Source organism: Mustela nivalis (assembly GCF_964662115.1).
Source record: "Mustela nivalis genome assembly, chromosome: X".
Classification (NCBI taxonomy): Eukaryota; Metazoa; Chordata; class Mammalia; order Carnivora; family Mustelidae; genus Mustela; species Mustela nivalis.
This window is the reverse complement of record NC_139040.1, coordinates 100,548,854-100,569,073: the sequence shown is the minus strand read 5'-3', so window position 1 is coordinate 100,569,073 and position 20,220 is coordinate 100,548,854. Positions and strand designations below refer to the sequence as shown.

At 39.4% G+C, this 20,220-nt stretch overlaps 1 protein-coding gene across 3 annotated transcripts in view; it reads left to right on the top strand.

The window, feature by feature from the left end:
* SYTL5 (synaptotagmin like 5) overlaps positions 1 to 20,220 on the top strand; it is a 261,585-nt gene that overhangs the window by 220,455 nt on the left and 20,910 nt on the right. For 2 of the 3 annotated variants that reach the window (XM_082717896.1, XM_082717897.1), the window contains 4 exons: positions 8,952 to 9,044; positions 13,111 to 13,289; positions 15,099 to 15,198; positions 18,240 to 18,401. In XM_082717896.1, coding sequence (XP_082574022.1) covers positions 8,952 to 9,044; positions 13,111 to 13,289; positions 15,099 to 15,198; positions 18,240 to 18,401 — 534 coding nt within the window. Of the gene's footprint in view, positions 1 to 8,951; positions 9,045 to 9,765; positions 9,832 to 13,110; positions 13,290 to 15,098; positions 15,199 to 18,239; positions 18,402 to 20,220 lie in introns of all 3 variants that reach the window. The other variant, XM_082717895.1, reaches the window with a different exon arrangement.

Genomic DNA, 20,220 nt, shown 5'->3' with positions numbered 1-20,220 from the left:
AAGAAAAGTCAATTCCTATTCCCAAAAAATATAAGAGGAGGAAAACTTTCAGATTCATTTGTAAGGCCAGTATTATGCTGATACCAAAACCAGATAAAGACACGATGAAGAAAAATATTGTAGGCCAATATGTCTGCTGAAGACAGATGCAGACTCAATAAAATATAATTAAACTGAATTGAACAATACATTTAAAAAATCATCCACCACAGTATTAAGGAGGGCACTGGGTGTTATATAAAAACAATGAATCTTGGAACACTGAAAAAATAAAACTAAAAAAATTATCCAACATGATTGATTGTGATTTATTCCAGGGATGCAAGGGCGCTTCAGTCTTCACAAATCAATTAACATGATACATCACATTTACAAGAGAAAGGAAAAAATATGATCATTTCAGTAGATGCAGAAAAAGCATTTGACAAAGTACAATATCCATTCATAATAAAAATTCTGAACTAAGGGACGTTAGAGGAAATATATCTCAAATAAAAGCCATATATGAAAAACTTAGAGCGAACATAAGCTTCAGAACTTTTCCTCCAAGATCAGGAAAAAGACAAAGATGTCCACTCTCACCACTTTTATTCAACATAGTACTGAAAGCCCTGGCCACAGCAATCAGACGAGAAAAAGAAATACAAGGCATCTGAATTAGTAAGGAAGAAATAAGGCTTTCACTATTTGCAAATGACATGATACTGTGTATAGAAAACCCTAAAGACTCCATGAAAAAACTACTAGAACTGATGAATGAATTCAGTAAAGTCACAGGATATAAAATTAATACACAGAAATTTGTTGCATTTCTACACACTAATAATGAAGTGCAAAAAGAGGAATTTAAAAAATGATCCCATTTGTAGTTGCACCAAAAAGAATAAAATACATAGAATAAAATACATAGAAATAAACTTAACCAAGAGGTGAAAGACTATACTCTGAAAACTTATATAAACAGTGATGAGTGCTCGCTTCGGCAGCACATATACTAAACAGTGATGAAAGAACCTGAAGAGGACGTAAGCTAATGGAAAGACATTCCATGCTCATGCACTGGAAGAAAAAATATTGTTAAATGTCCATACTACCCAAAGCAATCTACAGATTTAATGCCATCCCTATCGAAATGCCAAAAACTTTTTTCACAGAACTAGGACAAATAATCCTAAAATTTGTATGGGACCACCAAAAGACCCCAAATAGCCAAATCAACCTTGGAGAAGAACAAAGCTGGTGATATCACAATCCCAGATTTCAAACTATACTAAAAGTTGCAATAATCAAAACAATTTGGTACTGGCATAAAAATATTCACAGAGATCAAGGGAACAGAATAGAGGACCTGGAAATAAACCCGCACTTAAATGGTCTATTAATCTATTGCAAAGGAGGCAAGAATATGAAGGGGGAAAAGACAGTCTTTCCAACGAATGAAGCTGGGAACACTGGATAATAACATGCAAAAGAATGAAACTGGGCTATTTCCTTATACCTTACACAACAATAGGCTGAAAACGGATGAAAGGCCTAAATGTGAGACCTGAAACCATAAAAATTCTAGCAAAAAACATAAACAGTAATTTTTTACATCAGGTATTGAAACATTTTTCTAGATGTATCTCCTCAGGCGAGGTAAAAACAAACAAACAAACAAACAAACAAACTATTGGGACTATACCAAATCAACAAGCTTTTGTCCCACAAAAAAAAAAAAAAAAAAAGCCCATCAATGAAAAAAAGAAAGGCAACCTACTGAATGAGAGAAGATATTTGCAAAAGATTTATCCATTAAGGGGTTAATATCCAAAATGTGCAAAGAAGTCATACAACTTAACACTGGGGAAAAAACCAATCCAATTAAACAGTGAGCAGAGGACTTTCATAAACATTTTTTTTCCAAAGACGACGTACAGATTGCCAACAGGCACTTGAAAGGATGCTCAACATCACTAAGCATCAGAGAAATGCAAATTAAAACCACAATGAGCTATCTCTTTCTATCTGTCAGAAAGGCTAAAGTCAAAAAGAAATAACAAGTGTTGGTGGAGATGTGGAGAAAAAGGAACCCTCATACACTGTTGGTGGGAATGCAAATTGATGAAGGCTCTGTGGAAAACAGTATGACAAGTCTCAAAAAATGAAAAATGGAATTATCATATAGTCCAGTAATTCCACTACTGGGTATTTAACCAAACAAAACAAGAACATTCATTTGAAAAGATACATGCATCCCTATATTTATCACTGTATTATTTGCAAGAGCCAAGATATGGAAACAGTCTAAGTGTGGATCCATAGGTAAGTAGATAAAGAAGATATGCCTATATACAATGGAACAGTACTCAGCCTTCAAAAAGAATGAAATCTTGCCATTTGCAACAGCATGGATGGACCTAGAGGGTATACAGCTACATGAAATAAGTCTGAGAAAGGCAAATACCATATGATTTCATGTGTATGTGAAATCAAAAAAGAAATGCATAAACAAACCAAAAGCATAATTAAACCTATAAATGCAAAGAACAAACTGGTTATTGCCAGAGTAGACCGGAGTTGGGGGGGATGGATGAAATAAAGGGGATAAGAGTATGCTTAACTTGCTGAGTGCTGAGAAATACTTGGAATTCTTGAATCATTATATCATACACCTTGAACAAATATAACATTGCATGTTAATTATACTTAAGTAAAAAAGATATTGAATTAAATGGGAGCCTGGAAGCTCAGTTGGTTAAGCATCTGACTCTTGATTTTTGGCTCAGGTTCTGATCTCAGGGTCATGAGTTTGAGCACAGCATCAAGCTCCATGCTGACCAGCGAGTCTGCTTGAGATTCTCTCTCTCTCTCCCTGTGTCCCTCCCCACGCTCCACTTGCGTGTGTGCGCATGCTCTCTCTCTCTCTCTCTCAAATCTAAAAACAAAGAATATTGAATTAGTAATTTAAAATCTTCCCCTAAAGAAATGCTGAGTAATAAACTGCTTCATTGATGAAGTCTATCACATATTTGAAAAGGAAATAATATCAATTCTTCATAAATTTGCTCAGAAAATTACTTTCTAATCCATTTTGTGAAGTCAGTATTACCCTGACACCACAGCTAGAGAAAGACATTGCAAGAAAGGAAAACTACAGAATAATATCTATTATGAATACAGATGGGAAAACCATTTATAAAGTATTAGAAAACTAAGTCTGGTAATGAAGAAGGATTGCACGCCATAACCAAGTGGGATTTATTCTATGAGTGCAATATTAATTTAGCATTTAGAAATAAATTACTGTAATAAAGCACATCAGTATAATAAAAGACAGGAACCACATCATCTCAGTAGATGCAGAAAAAGCATCTGACAAAATTCAAAATCTATTTATAATAAAACTCTCAAAAAAATAGTAGTGAACTTTCTCAGTGTAATAAAGGGCCTCTACAAAATTCCTACAGCTAGCATCATACATGATGGCAAAAAAAAAAAAATGCTCTTCCCCCTAAGTTCAAGAACAAGGCACAAAGATTTTCACCTTCATCATTTCTGTTCAACATTTTATAGAAGATTCTAGCCAATGCAGTTAGGAAGAGGAAAAAGAAAAGAAAGGAAAAATAAAAAGGAGGAAACAGGACAAAGGAAAGAAAGGCATCTCATTAGAAAGAAAGAAGTAATAACTGCTTTATATGCAGTTGACATGATTCTATATATGGAAAATCCTAAAGAATCTAGAAAAATATTACTAGAACTAATGAACAAGTTCACCAAGGTTGTAAGATATAAGATCAATATACAAAAATCAATTGTATTTCTGTATATCAGCAATGAACAATCTGAAATGAGATTAAGAATAGCATGAAAAAGTGCTGCACATCACTCGGCATCATGGAAATGCAAATCAAAACCACAATGAGATACCACCTCACACTAGTCAGAATGGCTAAAATTAACAAGTCAGGGAATGACAGATGCTGGCGAGGATGCGGAGAAAGGGGAAGCCTCCTACACTGTTGGTGGGGATGCAAGCTGGTGCAGCCACTCTGGAAAACAGCATGGAGGTTCATCAGAAAGTTGAAAATAGAGCTACCCTATGACCCAGCAATCACACTACTGGGTATTTACCCTAAAGATACAAATGTAGTGATCCAAAGGGGCACATGCACCCAAATATTTATAGCAACAATGTCCACAATAGCCAAACTATGGAAAGAACCTAGATGTCCATCAACAGATGAATGGATAAAGGAGATGTGGTATATATATACACAATGGAATACTATGCAGCCATCAAAAGAAATGAAATCTTGCCATTTGCAATGACGTGGATGGAACTAGATCGTATCATGCTTAGCGAAATAAGTCAATCAGAGAAAGACAATTGTCATATGATCTCCCTAATATGAGGAAGTTGAGAGGCAACGTGGGGGGTTTGGGGGATAGGAGAGGAAAAAATGAAACAAGATGGGATCAGGAGGGAGACAAACCATAAGAAACTCTTAATCTCACGAAACAGACCGAGGGTTGCCGGGGGAGGGAGGTAGGGAGAGGGTGGTTGGGTTATGGTCATTGGGAAAAGTATGTGCTATGGTGAGTGCTGTGAAGTGTAAACCTGGCGATTCACAGACCTGTACCCTGGGGCTAATAATACATTATATGTTAATTTAAAAATTTAAAAATTTAGAAAACGAAAAGCAAGAAAAAGAATAAAATACTTAGGAATAAATTTGTCTAAAAACTGTAGGACAGTTTTATTGAAATTTAGAAAAATATTGCTGAGCTAAATTAAAGAAGATCTAAATAAATAGACATTGTATGCACATGGATTAGAAGATTCAATATTCTCTCCCAGTGAATCTATAAACTCAATACAAACCCTATTAAAATCTAAGCAGGCTATCTTGTGGAAATAGAAATGCTGACTCTAAAATTTACACAGAAATGTAGAATGTCCAGAATAAGAAAATAAGTTTCAAAGAGCAAAGTTGGAAGATTTTCTCTAGTAGATTTCAAAACATTGTATACAGCTATAGTAATCAGTGCAGTGCAGTATTGGCATAAACATAGGAAATCAAAAGAATATAATTGAGAATCTGGAAATAAGCCCTTATTGTCAGTTGATTTTGGGCAATTCAATGAGGGAAGGATCTTTCATCAGATCATGATAGGACAATTGGATATGCATATGCCATAAAAAAAAAACCTCCAAAAACATACACCATGAATAAAAACTAACTCAAAATGGATTATATCCCTAAATGTAAGAACTAAAACTAAAATTTCTAAAATGAAGGCTAGGAGAAAATCTTTAAGACTTCATGTTAGGCGAAGAATTCTTAGATATGACACCAAACGTATGATGCATGATACATTGAAGAAAAAGATAAATTTTACCTTAGTTAAGATTTTTGTATCTAAAAAGACATTGTTATAAAAATGAAAAGCCATAGGGGCGCCTGGGTGGCTCAGTGGGTTAAGCCGCTGCCTTCAGCTCAAGTCATGATCTCAGGGTCCTGGGATCGAGCCCCGCATCGGGCTCTCTGCTCAGCGGGGAGCCTGCTTCCTTCTTTCTCTCTCTCTGCCTGCCCCTCTGCCTGCTTGTGATCTCTCTCTGTCAAATAAATAAATAAAATCTTTAAAAAAAAAAAGAAAAGAAAAGTCATAGACTTGAGTAAAATATTTGCAAATCATCTATTTGTAAAAGGACTTGTATCTAGAATATATAAAGAACCCATACAATCAACATAAAAAGACAAATAATCCTATTAGAAAATGGGTAAAAGATTTGAATAGATATTTTGCCAAAGGATATTTATAAATATTCAATAACTATGTGAAAAGATGTTATTAATTATTAAAGAAATGAAATATTAAAACTACAATGAGATACCACTTAACATCTACTAGAATGGCTATCAGCTAAAAGAACTATTGGCAAAGATGTACAAAAATTGAAGCCCTTCTACACTGATGTTTAGGAAGGTAAAATGTACAGACACTCAGGAATAAAAGCTTGGCAGTGTCTTTTTTTTCTTTAATAAAATTTTTTTTTAATTTCACAGAAATCACAAGTAGGCAAAGAAACAGGCAGAGAGAAGGGGAAGTAGGCCCCCTGCTGAGCAGAGAGCCTGATGCAGGTCTTGATCCCAGGACCCTGAGATCATGATCTGAGCTGAAGGCAGAGGCTTAACCCACTGAGCCACCCAGGCACCCCTGGAAGTGTCTTTAAAAGCAAAACATACAGTTTCTATACAACCCACCATTTCCATTCCAGAGTGTCTAAGAGAAGGGAAAAGCTATGTCCCCACAAAGATGTGCACACAAGTATTCATAGATATATATATTCTAAAAGCCAAAGAGTGGAAATAATCCAGATATCCATCAGCTGGTGAATAAATAAATTATACATTATATTCCATACAATGGAATAATATTCAGTAATAAAAAGGAGGGAAGCAGTGATTCACACTACGAGATGGATGGGCCTAAAAACCCAATGCTTAATGAAAGAAGCCAGACACAAAAGGACACATACGTATGATTCCATTTATATGAAATATCTAGAAAAGGCGAATCTACAGAGAAAGCAAAGCAGATTAATGGCTTCTAAAGGAGTGGACTTGGATTGGAAACAGGCATGAGGAAACATATTGGGCTGATATATTTTTAAAACTGCATTATGTTGATGTTTGCACAACTATAAATTTGCTAAAAGACAGTAGGGTATACACTTAGATTTAGCAAATTTTATGGTTTTTAAATTATACCTCAGTAAAGCTGTGGGAAATAATTAAACAGCATGAAGAGTAACTGACAAAACTTTGGCAATATATCGATCATTGTAAGTTGGGTGGTCAGTTACAAGGGTTCATTATACTGTTTCTCTATTTTTATGGATGTTTGAAAGTTTTCATATCTTTTTAAAAAATAAATATGAGAAGTAATAGTTTAAGTGCTATCAACTGGACAGTAGCATAATCAGAAAAAGCAGAAGATAAAAATATAGAAAAGGGACCATAAGAAAAAAAATTGGGATTTATGCCTCGTATTAAAGAAAAATCTGTTTCAATTGGAAAGTGCCAAAGATGAGATATATATAACTTACACATAGGTACATGATAGTGAGATCAAGAATATAAATTATAAAAGAAAATCCTAAAAAAAAAAAACCTCTAGAGAAATCCTATTACATACACATGAACAAGGATCAAATTAATATCAGAGTTTTCAACAACAACAGTGGGTACAAGATAAAAAGGCTCAAAGTGAAATAGGTTTAAATGAAATACTCAGGAGAAAGAAATCCCAGGAAATGTTGCAAGGGATATAAAAAGTAAAGGTGATTAAATAAGCTAGTAAACTTGCTCTCTTAATAACTATAAAGCTAAGACCAAAGAAGTGAGAGAGAATGTATACCTAATAACTCAGTCTTAAAATTCTATTAAAAATCATACTCAGCATGTTCTCTGACCTTGACAATTATGATGGTATTAATGACACAAACATAAGTTACTCCATAGATCTGCCAAGTAAAAACACACTGCTCAATAATTACTGGGTTAAAGAAGAAGAAATCTTAATGAGCCTATAAAAACAATCCAAACTTTATGAAAATAACAATACTACCAATAAAAAGTAAAGAATGCAACAGAAGTCTCACTTGGGCCAAAATTATATAGCCTTAAATATCTATATGAGTGAGGAAGAAGGGGTGAAATTATTTACTATGAATTTAACTTGTAGTTAGGAGAAGAATTACTAAACTCACGGTAAAGATACACTGAATGGGAAGAAATCAGAGAGGGAGACAAACCATGAGAAACTCTGGACTCTGAGAAACAAACTGGAGGGTTACAGAAGGAAGGGAGGTGGGGGTATGGAAACTGGGTGATGGCTATTAAGGAGGGCGTGTGTGGTGATGAGCACTGGGTGTTACACACAACTAATGAATCACTGAATGCTACATCAAAAACTAATGATGTAGTCTCTGTTGAACATAATTTTTTAAAATTAAATAGGAATGAAAAAATAAAGATACAATTAAGAATAAGAATTTGAAAAAATTAACTACAAAACAAAGATAAAGCACAAAACAACAAAACAAAAGTTGGTTCTTTGAAAAAACACTAACATGGTAAATAATCTCTGGAAAGGCCACCAAGGAAAAAAATACAGAAGCCAAAAACAAGTAATACTACAGATGAAAAAGTAAATGTAACTACAGATAAAACAGATATAATATCAACAATGATATGCTGAGAATTTTGAAAACCTAGATGAAATGAATACATTTCTATAAAAATATAATTTCCCCAAATTTGAAATTTCCAGACAGGAGAAATAAAATTGAAATAGTTAGAAATCTTCTCATGAAGAAAAACAAGAGAGACCTAGATGACTTTATTGGCAAGCTCTATGACACCTTCTTTTTTTTTTAATTTTTTAAAAAGATTTTATTTATTTATTTAACAGAGAGAAAGAGCGATCACAAGTAGGCAGAGAGGCAGACAAGAAGCAGGCTCCCTGCTGAGCAGAGAGCCCAATGCAGGGCTCGATCCCAGGACCCTGAGATCATGACCTGAGCCGAAGACAGAGGCCCAACCCACTGAGCCACCCAGGTGCCCCTCTATGACCCTTTCAAGGAAATTATAATTCTAAATATTACACAAACTTTTGTATTGTGATAAAATATATATGTAACATAAAATTCATTATTTTACCTATTTTTAGGTTTGTAGTTCTGTGGCATAAAGTATATTCAGGTTGGATGGAGAGTAAAAGAAACCTCAGGATAGGGTGATTTCTAGATATTTGGATAGGATTTTTTAGGTATTTATTATTAGGTATTTTATTATTTTATATTTATTTTATTATTTTAGGTATTTTATTTTAGATATTTAAAAAGAAAGCTTCTTTCTAGAAAAGAAATAAAACAAGCTACTGATTTTCTCCTTCTTCCTCAGGACTCCTTGGAAGAGACTGAGCAAGGTGTTCATGGCTTAGCATCCTCCCGGTTTTCTGCCAACACCCACAGTCTAGCAAGTGGCCTGTCAACCGTAAGCGCTTCTCTAGCTTGTGACTGGAAGCTTCTTCTTTCCCTTTTTGGTTTTCTGTATTTTTCCCAAAGGGGAGGGGAATGTTCTTGAGAATATGTGTGACAGTGAGTTAAAAGACACTATACCTGTTATGCTGAAAATAAAAAATAAATTAAAAAAAAATAAGAAAAAAACATGAAAATAAATAAATAAATAAAAAAAAAAAAAAAAAAAAAAAAAAGACACTATAATCTCCCGCTTGCCCTTTGCCCGCGGAGTACTTTTTGGTCTAATTTTGTGTGAGCTTTTCCGTCTCTCTTCTTCCATGGTCCTCACTCAGTTTTTAAAACCTCTTCACTCCCTAATTCAGGCTCTCATCAGCGCAAGCCCATAATCTGTCACAGGTCTCTGATGATGGCTTTCTTTCCCTGCCACCATTCTGTCCGCTTTGAACTACCCACCATGCTGTTGCCCGTCATTTTCCCAAAATACGGAACTGGTCAGCTTTCTCTCCTCCTCAGACACTGGCCGTAGCTTCTCACTCACTGCCTATAGAATAATGTCCCTTTTTATTTTCATGTTCAAGGCTTTGCTTGAGAGGCTATCTTTAGGGGCCCCCGTGTCCACATACATACACGTCTGTGTGTCTGTGTCTGTGTAAATCTTTTTCTTTGGTCCTCTGATTTCTGTCCATTGCTTTAATACCCTTTTCTCTTTTGACCTTTGGGTGACTTTCTTAAAGAATTCTCAACCAGGCTGTGACAGGAAGTGGACCTACCTAAGTGTCCCTGATGCGGACTCAGACACTGTGAGTTTTCAGTCTTTCCTTTTCCTTCTTTCCAACCATGCTTTGCAAATTTCATGGTATGCGGAATCTGACTAGGTGGGCAGGTTTTCCAGCATGTATCATTTTCTGACTTGTGAACAGTTACCCAGAGTTTCTCTTTAAAGGGTAAACAATGTTATCGGAATCCAAGTATCTCAAGGAAAGAAAAATTCATTAAATGTTAGAATCTAAGTGCCTGTCAAAGAACATAGGGTTCCACATGCTTTACCACTAATGAGATACCTTTAGAAGAAATATTTCTATATTTTTTTATTTTTTTAAAGATTTTATTTATTTATTTGATAGTAGGCAGAGAGGCAGGCAGAGAGAGAGAGAGAGGAGGAAGCAGACTCCCTGCTGAGCAGAGAGCCTGATGCAGGGCTTGATCCCGAATCCCAGGACCCTGGGATCATGACCTGAGCTGAAGGCAGAGGCTTTAACCCACTGAGCCACCCAGGTGCCCCAGAAATATCCCTATTTTAAATCTCAACGTTGTCACGGTTAAGAGTATAAGGTTTGATTAGTAGGAAAATTGCCTTAGTTGCCTTAACTTCTCCCAAGCTTCAGCATTTATGGCTTCTTAAGTTTCCTATCATTAGGGGCCCGCTGCTCACTGAGGACTGCTTTGAAGATGTGGCTACTGAGAGAGACGTGGTGTTGGCACAGCTGAGTGTTCAGAAGGTGTTCAGACTAAAAATCCAGAGCTCTTACTCAGTGTCTTGGCACTGCCAACAATTTCTCTGAGCCAGTGTTTCCTCCTATGTAACACAAGGGCGTAGTGGCTTACCCGTGAAGCCCTTGGAAGTCAAAGAATAGTCCCGGGACCGGCAGCCTTACCTCACTTGGGGCAGAGATGAACACTTTGTCCGTTCACAGAGCCCCTAGTGATTTTTTCCATCCAGCTCCTGAGCCAAAAGTAACACCTGATGAATCCATTTATTAAGTAGCTAGTGATAGGTGATATATAGCGGAATGCTGTGGTTCAGGAACAAATTCTTAAGGCATCTTTGGTGCCAAAAGGACGGTTTTATTCAAGCACGGGACGGAGCCCTTGGACAGAAAGAGCGACACTAGGGTCATGAGGAGTGACTGATTATACACTTTCAAGTTGGGAGGGGGTCGGGGACAGCATAAGTCTCTAAGGAATTTGGAAGCAAGGTTTCCAGGACCTTGAGGGGCTGCTGTTGAAGATAAGGTCATTTACTACTGTCTAGTAAAACTCGAGGCATGAGACCCTTCAGATATATACCAGGGGGCCATACGTTTGGAGGATGATTGCTAACTGGTATCTTGGAGGCTGGTAGAGCTTAAGGAAGTTTCCAAGGGGGTTTTTATCTATTAAAGAAGACTTATGGGATCCTGGAGGTCAGGCTCATGTCAAGTTAAGCTTGCCTTTTGACTCTAGCAAAAGTATGAACATTGAGATATTTGAGCTCCTGGAGGAAGGTCACCCTGACTATCTGAAGTATTTGCCAATGGGCTGCAAGGTAAATTTAGTTCTTTTCTATATTTCTTTTGCCTTTGTTCTCCACACCAGTCAGACCAAAAAAACAGTAGACATGCAAAACAATAATACGCATACATTGAAAGAAAAATACTTTTATTCCATTCTTAAATAGCCCTTAATCCTTCTTACTGGGATGTGGGTATCTGTTGGGCATTTAACAACTCGTCAAATCTCGGCATCTGACTGGACAGCACCACTTTTATTTCCTGTTCCGTGTTGATTTTTATCTAGTACTTACTTATTTTTCACAGCAGTTGTCAAAAAGTCAGCTTCACACAGATAGGACTTAACTGAAAAAGAATAAATTGTGATTTAATGTTGACACTGTGAACTACTGCTAAGAGTTCGCATGGTGTCTGATTGATGTCACTGCGTTTCTCTTGAAATTTTAAAAATGCCCCCGTGGTCCCCTTGGGAAGCTGCTGTGGTGTTCTGGGATGTCTCAATACACATTTTCAAACTGTGCACCTAGGAGCTAGAGAGGAAGACTCTCAGACCCCACCGGGAGACTGATTGCATCAGAATCTTAATCATTTTAAGAAGATCCCCTGGTGATTTATGTGCAATTAAAGTTTGAAAAGCACCACTCAAAGCCACCTGTTGTTATGAAAATTCTGTTTTGTTTTAGGAATAGGAAAGAAAAATGAGATCACTCACTGGCTCCCATTATAATTTCTAAGTAATTATGAAATTCTTGGTTTACTCTTGCCCTTGACTTAAGCTTAGAAGAGATACTGGCCACTTTGCCAGCATCCTGTTCTTTGATCAGTCTCTGGGCAACTAGAGAAATGTCCTTTCATTGCGCATAACAGACAAAGTGGGAAGTCTAGGCTATCTTTGGACTTACTCTAGGCCTTCCCAGTGGTTCACCGACAGGGCTCCTGAAACTGCTAGGTCACTCATGAAAGCCTTCCACGTGGTCTCTTGTGACGGTCATGTTGCTAAGATACAGTTTGGGTACTAAAGGGTAATTTTGTTACATTTAATTTAAACTGTGTCTCTTGTCACTAGTGTCTAATCAGAAATTCATTCTAGTGGATCTGGACTTTTTTATTACATTTTATTTTGTTTGTCAGTGTGTTGGTTGTTCTGTGTTCTCTTTTGTGGGTGGTAATTTTGCAGAGGTTTGCAAAGCCCTAGTCTTTGACCTACCTCTGGAACCCAAACAGTTGCCCGGGGATTTCACGGCAGCCCAGGGTCTATGATGCTCTGGCATGCCCTTGGTAAAGCCGCTGTTAAGGCTTCCCAGAGACTGCTGGAAGGCTCTCTGTGGATATCAGAGAAAGAAACTTGTGGCTCCTGCTAGTACGAAATATATGAGCTTCTCTTTGTCCAGATGGATGCATTCTAGACCTTGAAGTAGATTGACCTTGAGTCTTCCAGGGAGAGAGACAAAAACTACAGGGATGGCAAGAGGACTCCAGATTGAGGAAATGCCCCTAATGACCCTGTATTCATTAGAAGTGAATAAACAAAGGCTATCCACTTGCCCAGAAAGGCAATGCTTCCCCTATCAGCAAGCTTCCTGCCTGCCTTTAGAATGCTTCTTTAAGTCTTCTTGTCCCTTGTCAGGCTTGGATTTTATATAATACCAGAAAACCAAGCAAAACAAGTGATTTTTTTTTTTCTTCACTCACCCTAGATTTTGTTCCTCATTATAAAGAATAAGAATTATAATTGAATAAAGGGGGTGGTTTCTGTGTAGAGCTAATTAGAATAACACTGGACACCTCTTTTCATCTTGTTTATTCCAGACCAGCCTTAACAGCATGATGAGTGTTTACAGTGAAACAGGGGACTATGGCAACGTGAAGGTCAGTGGTGAAATCCTTCTCCACATCAGCTACTGCTACAAAACTGGCGGGCTCTACATTTTTGTCAAGAATTGCAGAAATCTGGCCATAGGAGATGAAAAGAAACAGAGGACAGATGCGTAAGCACGCAGCATTTTCCTCGGATTGTTTCAATCACTGCTCTCTTTGTCAGCGTGTGTGATTTTGTCTTAGCGTTCTTCTTGATTCAGAGCCTTCTCAGAAGGTCGATTGTCCTTTTCCTCCTGTGTAACCCTTCTAAATACTCTCTAAGTGTATGTATAATGGTTGTGTCCGTGATTATCTGATTTTTCCAAAGCTATGAGTCAACATGACTCAGGACTATTGGTAGTTTACCCAGAGGCCACTCTGTGGTAGAGGCTGGCTGACACGTCGTCATACCCCGGGATCGCTGAGTATCCTGTTCTGTGAGACCCTCCAGAGAAAATCACCAAGCTGTTAGCCCAATTGAATGACTCGAAAGGACAATTTGAGGCTCTCAGGTTTCCAGATATCAGCGGGGAGGCAGGTATGGACCATAGGTACGTTGGAAGGGAGCTAGATGAAAGATGTGTCAGGGGCTCCCAAGGTCATTGCCAGGCTTGATGATTTACTAGGAAGACTCACAGCCACAAAGATATAAGGCATGTGTGGCGAAGTTCTGAAGAACTGTTTACTGGGGAAGCTCACTTAGAGCCTCAACTGGTCACGTACCAAAATTCCAGTCTCCGTGAAGGAAAGCAGGTGTTCTGCCTCAGCCATACTGTTTTTACAAATAGCTTAGTCCCAGTGAGCCACTAACATCTGTTCCGGGAGTGATGAGAATCCTCCAAGTTTCCAGATGCCTGTCAATGGCTAATGTTGTACACAGGCATTTCCAAGGACCTCAATCTGAGGCCGGTCGGGTTATCCTTCTCCTCTGTAACAGGTGACCTAGGTCCAATGAACAGCCTCAGAGAAGCTGTTTCCAAGTGTCTAAAGATAGACAAATGGGAGTGGGGCACCTGACTGCCTCAGTCGGTGGAGAGTAGGGCTCTTGATCTCAAGGTTTTGAGTTCGAGCCTCCACGTTGGGTGTAGAGATTACTTAAAATGTTTTAAAAATTTAAAAAAACAGACAAAAGAGTATTGACTCTGAGTATAGATTGGTCCACCTCCTTCCTTAACTAAATATCCAAGGGCTTCAGGACCAATATAATCATTCAGAGTAGCATGGAAGGAGGTCATTTAAAGCCCTGATCAATATGCTTTAGGACTCTGATACATCTTGTGCATTTCTAAGTCTGCCTTGGTGCCCCTGCTCCAGGAGGCTCCTGGGATAGCTCAACACAAGGTGTCGGGTAGGATAGCTATTGTGACATTGGATTGTTATTTCCTATTTGTTCTTTTTCACTGTTTTCCTTCATTCATCCATTTCCACATTTCCATTGATTCCACTCATCAGAAGTCCTGACATCAGAATGGAGAGAACTATAACATTACAGCATTTTGGGAGAGAATTGATCCTATGAACAGATGACATCTGTTGAGTGATATAACATGTCAGCTCCTGTATGTATCAACCAATTTAATCCTTGCAAGGCCATAAGTTAGATACTCTTACTATCCCAGTTTTACAGAAGAGGAAACTGAGGGACAGAGAAGTTAAGTAAGTTCTTGAGTTTACCAAAACTGTTGAGGCATAGAGTAATTCAAGTCTAGTTGGCTGGACTTCAGAGCACACACTCTTCATCACTATACATTAACTGCTTCTCTCTTCTTGGAAGCCTGGAATTATATTTTAAGGTATCCTGCCATGTAGACTACATTCTCTTTGGTTCTCTCATGTCTGATGACCTGTTCCCTTCACCTCTTTTGTTCACCCAAGTCCCTTACTGTTCCTTGCAAAGTAGAGGTCTTCCAATAATTACTTTCACATTTTATCATCTACAGTTATGTCAAGTCGTACCTTCTTCCTGACAAATCCAGAAACAATAAGCGCAAGACCAAGATCAGAACAGGCACCAATCCAGAATTCAATGAGACACTAAAGGTATGTACAGGCTCTCTCATATTCACTCAAGTGACACCATTCATACCCTCATTGGTTTAAAATTGACTATGGGGGATTTGCATGTCCAGGTTTAAATATCTTTTAGAAAAGCAGAATTTGAATAATCTGTGTCTTACTCTTAGCTTTTCTAAGAGTTCTTGGAAAAGAAGAACTGTAAGCCATCTTTACTCTGTTTATTTCTCTGCTGCTGCTAACATGACACCTGATGAAAAGATGATCCAGTGAAATTGCATCTGAGCTGATGCATCTTTTTTTTTAAATTTTTTATTTTTTATAAACATATATTTTTATCCCCAGGGATACAGGTCTGTGAATCACCAGGTTTACACACTTCACAGCACTCACCAAAGCACATACCCTCCCCAATGTCCATAACCCCACCCCCCTTCTTCCAACCCCCCACCCCCAGCTAAGGTCAGGAACACGGCAGGGATGATGCATCTTTTTTTTTTAAGATTTTTTTAATTTACTTGAGAGAGAGACGGTGAGAGAGAGCATGAGAGAGGAGAAGGTCAGAGGGAGAAGCAGACTCCTCATGGAGCTGAGAGCCATGGGGGGCTCGATCCTGGGACTCCGGGATCATGACCTGAGCCAAAGGCATTCACTTAACTAACTGAGCCACCCAGGCGCCCCTGAGCGGATGCATCTTGTCAAAAAATATGTTTCACCCTTGGGAAAGAGGTTTTTTCCTAGTTCCCCTTAAAAGGTGTTTGTCACAGTTTTGACACTAACTTAGCAAGTCACTTTGTACACACTCCTTGATGTGCTCCCACAGCATGAGTCTGTGCTATTTCTTGTCAGATCTCAGAGTTGGGCTAAATTTAGGCCCATGGTTAATGAACAGTGGAGATGCACGGTTGGATTTGAGGAAGCTCAAAGAAAGTGGCCCTGGTAAGACACAACCCAGGCCACATTCCTGGAGACATTACTTCCCCCATGGGCTACTGTGTAATGACCCCTTCTCCCACCCTGGACCAATCTAGCATGGTAAGAAGGATCCGGGGAGACTGGAATGTAGAAGTTATTGCCAGTCGCAGGAAAATGTATGGGCCTTGTACCCAGAGTGAGGGAGTCAGAATCCACCATAGCAGGAAGTTGGTGAGTGGGGACATCCATCAGTGGGGTCGTGTTTGGAAGCAGGAGCCAATATGAAGACAGATCAAAATGAGAATGAGTGAATATGGGCAGGGGGTGAATCTGGCGGCTCTAACAAGGTAGCAAAGATGAACCTAGCAGAACAGATAGAGTGATGTGGCAAATTCCAGAAGCCGGGAGCCAAAGCCAGTCACGCCAGGAACAGCAAGGATGGGTATAGAAGCAAATCCAAGATCCAGAAACAGCCTGCAGTGTGTCTCCTGTGGTAGTGATTGGCCACCTGTTGCCTGTTGTGAGGTTCAAGGGTGTATAGGCATGTGGCTGTGGATCACGTTCTGCTGAAAAGGAGAAGCTACCCCAGCAACATTGTCTTTCTGCTCCATCTCTGTAGTGGGTCTCTTCCCTCCCGCACTTAGGCGAGACTTGATGAAGTTTGGTGTTTGCAACTTCCTCACTGACAGGACTTTTCTGGATTTGGGGGTTCTCGTCATGATTAGAAGAAGACAGAGCCACTATGGAGTATTATGCCTCCATCAGAAAGGACGAATACCCAACTTTTGTAGCAACATGGACGGGACTGGAAGAGATTATGCTGAGTGAAATAAGTCAAGCAGAGAGAGTCAATTATCATATGGCTTCACTTATTTGTGGAGCATAACAAATAGCATGGAGGACATGGGGAGATAGAGAGGAGAAGGGAGTTGGGGGAAATTGGAAGGGGAGATGAATCATGAGAGACTATGGACTCTGAAAAACAATCTGAGGGATTTGAAGGGGTGGGGGGGTGGGAGGTCGGGGTACCAGGTGGTGGGTATTATAGAGGGCATGGATTGCATGGAGCACTGGGTCTGGTGAAAAAATAATGATACTGTTACGCTGAAAATAAATAAATGGAAAAAAAAAAGGAGAAAAGAAAAAAAAAAGAAGAAGACAGAGAAGTTGGAGAGTTGATGCAGCAAACATTAAGCTTACAAAGTAGATTTTTTTAAATGATTCACATCACACACACACACAAAAAAAACCTGAGGGTTGCTGTGGGGAGGGGGATAGGGAGAGGGTGGTTGGGTGATGGACATTGGGGAGGGTATGTGCTATGGTGAGTGCTGTGAAGTGTGTAAACCTGACGATACACAGACCTGTACCCCTGGGGCTAATAATACATTATATGTTAATTAAAAAAAAGAAGGGCGCCTGGGTGGCTCAGTGGATTAGGCCTCTGCCTTTGGCTCAGGTCATGATCTCAGGGTTCTGGGATCGAGTCCTGCATCGGGCTCTCTGCTTGGCAGGGAGCCTGCTTCCCTCTCTCTCTGTCTGCCTCTCTGCCTACTTGTGATCTCTGTCTGTCAAATAAATAAATAAAATCTTAAAAAAAAAAAAAAAAAAAGAACAGGGACGCCTGGGTGGCTCAGTTGGTTAAGCAGCTGCCTTCGGCTCAGGTCATGATCCCAGCGTCCTGGGATCGAGTCCCACATCGGGCTCCTTGCTCGGCAGGGAGCCTGCTTCTCCCTCTGCCTCTGCCTGCCATTCTGTCTGCCTGTGCTCGCTCTCTCCCCCCCCTCTCTCTGATAAATAAATAAAATCTTTAAAAAAAAAAAAAAGAACAATTCACAGATGAAAACCAGGTAAAACTGGAAAGGGGCAATCATCATTACCTAACCCTTTTTATATACTATTTGAAGTTTATTGACTTTTTCTTAAATAACTGGCTGATACATCTTTCAGTTGAAGGTCTAACAGAAAATAAGTGTACGGCCTAGAACCCCAGCTGTAGCACCAACAAGGAGAAATATGGTGTTTTTTTGTGTTTGTTTTGTTCGTATTACAAGTGCATTTGGCCTGAAAGTCGGTGAAAGTAAATTTCAGCCTGTCGTAGAACTGGGCGGAGCCATCCACGTGGAGTGTGATGTTGTGACTCTCGTTTGCAGTACACCATCAGCCACACCCAGCTGGAGACGAGAACTCTGCAGCTCTCGGTCTGGCATCATGATCGATTCGGCCGTAACAGCTTCCTCGGGGAGGTGGAGATTCCTTTTGACTCATGGAACTTTGAAAATCCAAGCGATGAGTGGTTTGTGCTTCAGCCCAAGGTAGGAAATGCCTGGAGATTAATCAAACAGTTATGCAACGGGACAAGTTAGGAACAAAATTGATGTCCTCGGCCTAGAGAATCTGAAGACTTCTCATTTTCAAGTGGTAATCTGAACAGATGAATGCAGCTAATTTTGGAATAATATAAGACACGTAAATCCTTTCCTTGGAATTCATTCTTTAATACAGACTATCTGTACCATGCAAGTCACATAGTCATATATAATATTAATTTGACTTACTAAAAATGTATTCATCAATTGGAGGTCTCCATAGATTTAAAAAAGAAGGAATACATTATATGATCCTATCAGCAGAAGAAAGCATTCGATTTCATGGAAGTAAAAACAAATCCATAGAGGCAAAGAGTCTTAGAACATTCTCTCTATTCCCCAGTCTCCACAGTTCAAACATAAGCAGGAGTGGTCTTGCCTTGCCTCAGGAAGCAATCAGTAGCTAAAGTATCTGGTTTCCTATATTCTGACTTTGGAGATTCATAACCCAGGTTTAAGTTATAGTCAGAAAAACAGTTTTAAAGCTGGTTCTAGAAATTAAATGCAACAGAGCGTGTTCTGAACTAGAGCAACAGTACCTTGGCTTCGCCCTATGCAACCGGAGTCTCTGTACATTTATAGTGATTTTTTAAGTCAAAAGTGGGATGAAAAAAGGTCACATTGATGTATTCGAAGATTGTTCTTTTTATTTTTTTCAAGATTTTATTTATTTATTTGAAAGACAGAGATCACAAGTAGGCAGAGAGGCAGGCGGGGGGGGGGCAGGTTCCCTGTTGAGCAGAGAGCTTGATGCAGGACTCGATCCCAGGACCCTGGGATCATGACCTGAGCCGAAGGCAGAAACTTTAACCCACTGAACCACGCAGACGCCCATGAACATTGTTCTTTATATACAGAGAGGCAGAAAGAACATGACGGTAAAGATAGTAGACTCAAATCAGACTTCCTGGGTTCAGTCCTGGCTTCATGACTATCTGTTGACATTTGACACATTAATTCCCCAGGCTTTGGTGTTCTCATTTGTGAGGTAATGCTTAAACATATCTTACTGGGACATTGTGAAACTTGAAGAAGCACCCTGTGATACCCACAGTACCGTGTCAGGTACATCTTAAGCCCTCAATAAAGGCTAGGTAGTGTTTCTGTTACATCACAGCCCTTGTATCACGATTGACAGAAACCCTGCTCATACCACTCAAAAATATACAAGGAAATTATTGGCCAGTGATTATCAAACATGGTTTTACCCAGATAACTCACATCATATCTAGGCCTTGGATTCTCTTGGTCTCTCTCTCTCTCTCTCTTTTTAAAAGATTTTATTTATTTATTTGACAGACAGAGATCACAAGTAGGCAGAGAGGCAGGCAGAGAGATAGGAAGGGAAGCAGGCTCCCCGCTGACCAGAGAGCCCGATATGGGGCTCTATCCCAGGACCCTGGGATCATGACCTGAGCAGAAGGCAGAGGCTTTAACCCACTGAGGCACCCAGGTGCCCCTTGGTCTCTCTTCTCTGTGTTGGCTTCATTTTGAGACTCTGTGCGGTTGGTCTCCCTCACTAGCTCCAGTATGATTCTCTTGGACATTACAATATGCGCGAGCCCCTCCTCCTTGCACTACACAGTCGGGGAGAGGAAAATGTCCTCCTCTTCCAGCAGTGCACTCAGTACCCTGGGCCTGGTTCTCCTCACTCGGATGACATCACTTGCTCACCCTGAGCTAACTGCCGTGGCCGGCCAGGGAGGTGAGAAGTACTGGCTGACTTAAGACAATCAGAGCATACCCCTGTCCTGAAGATAGTATT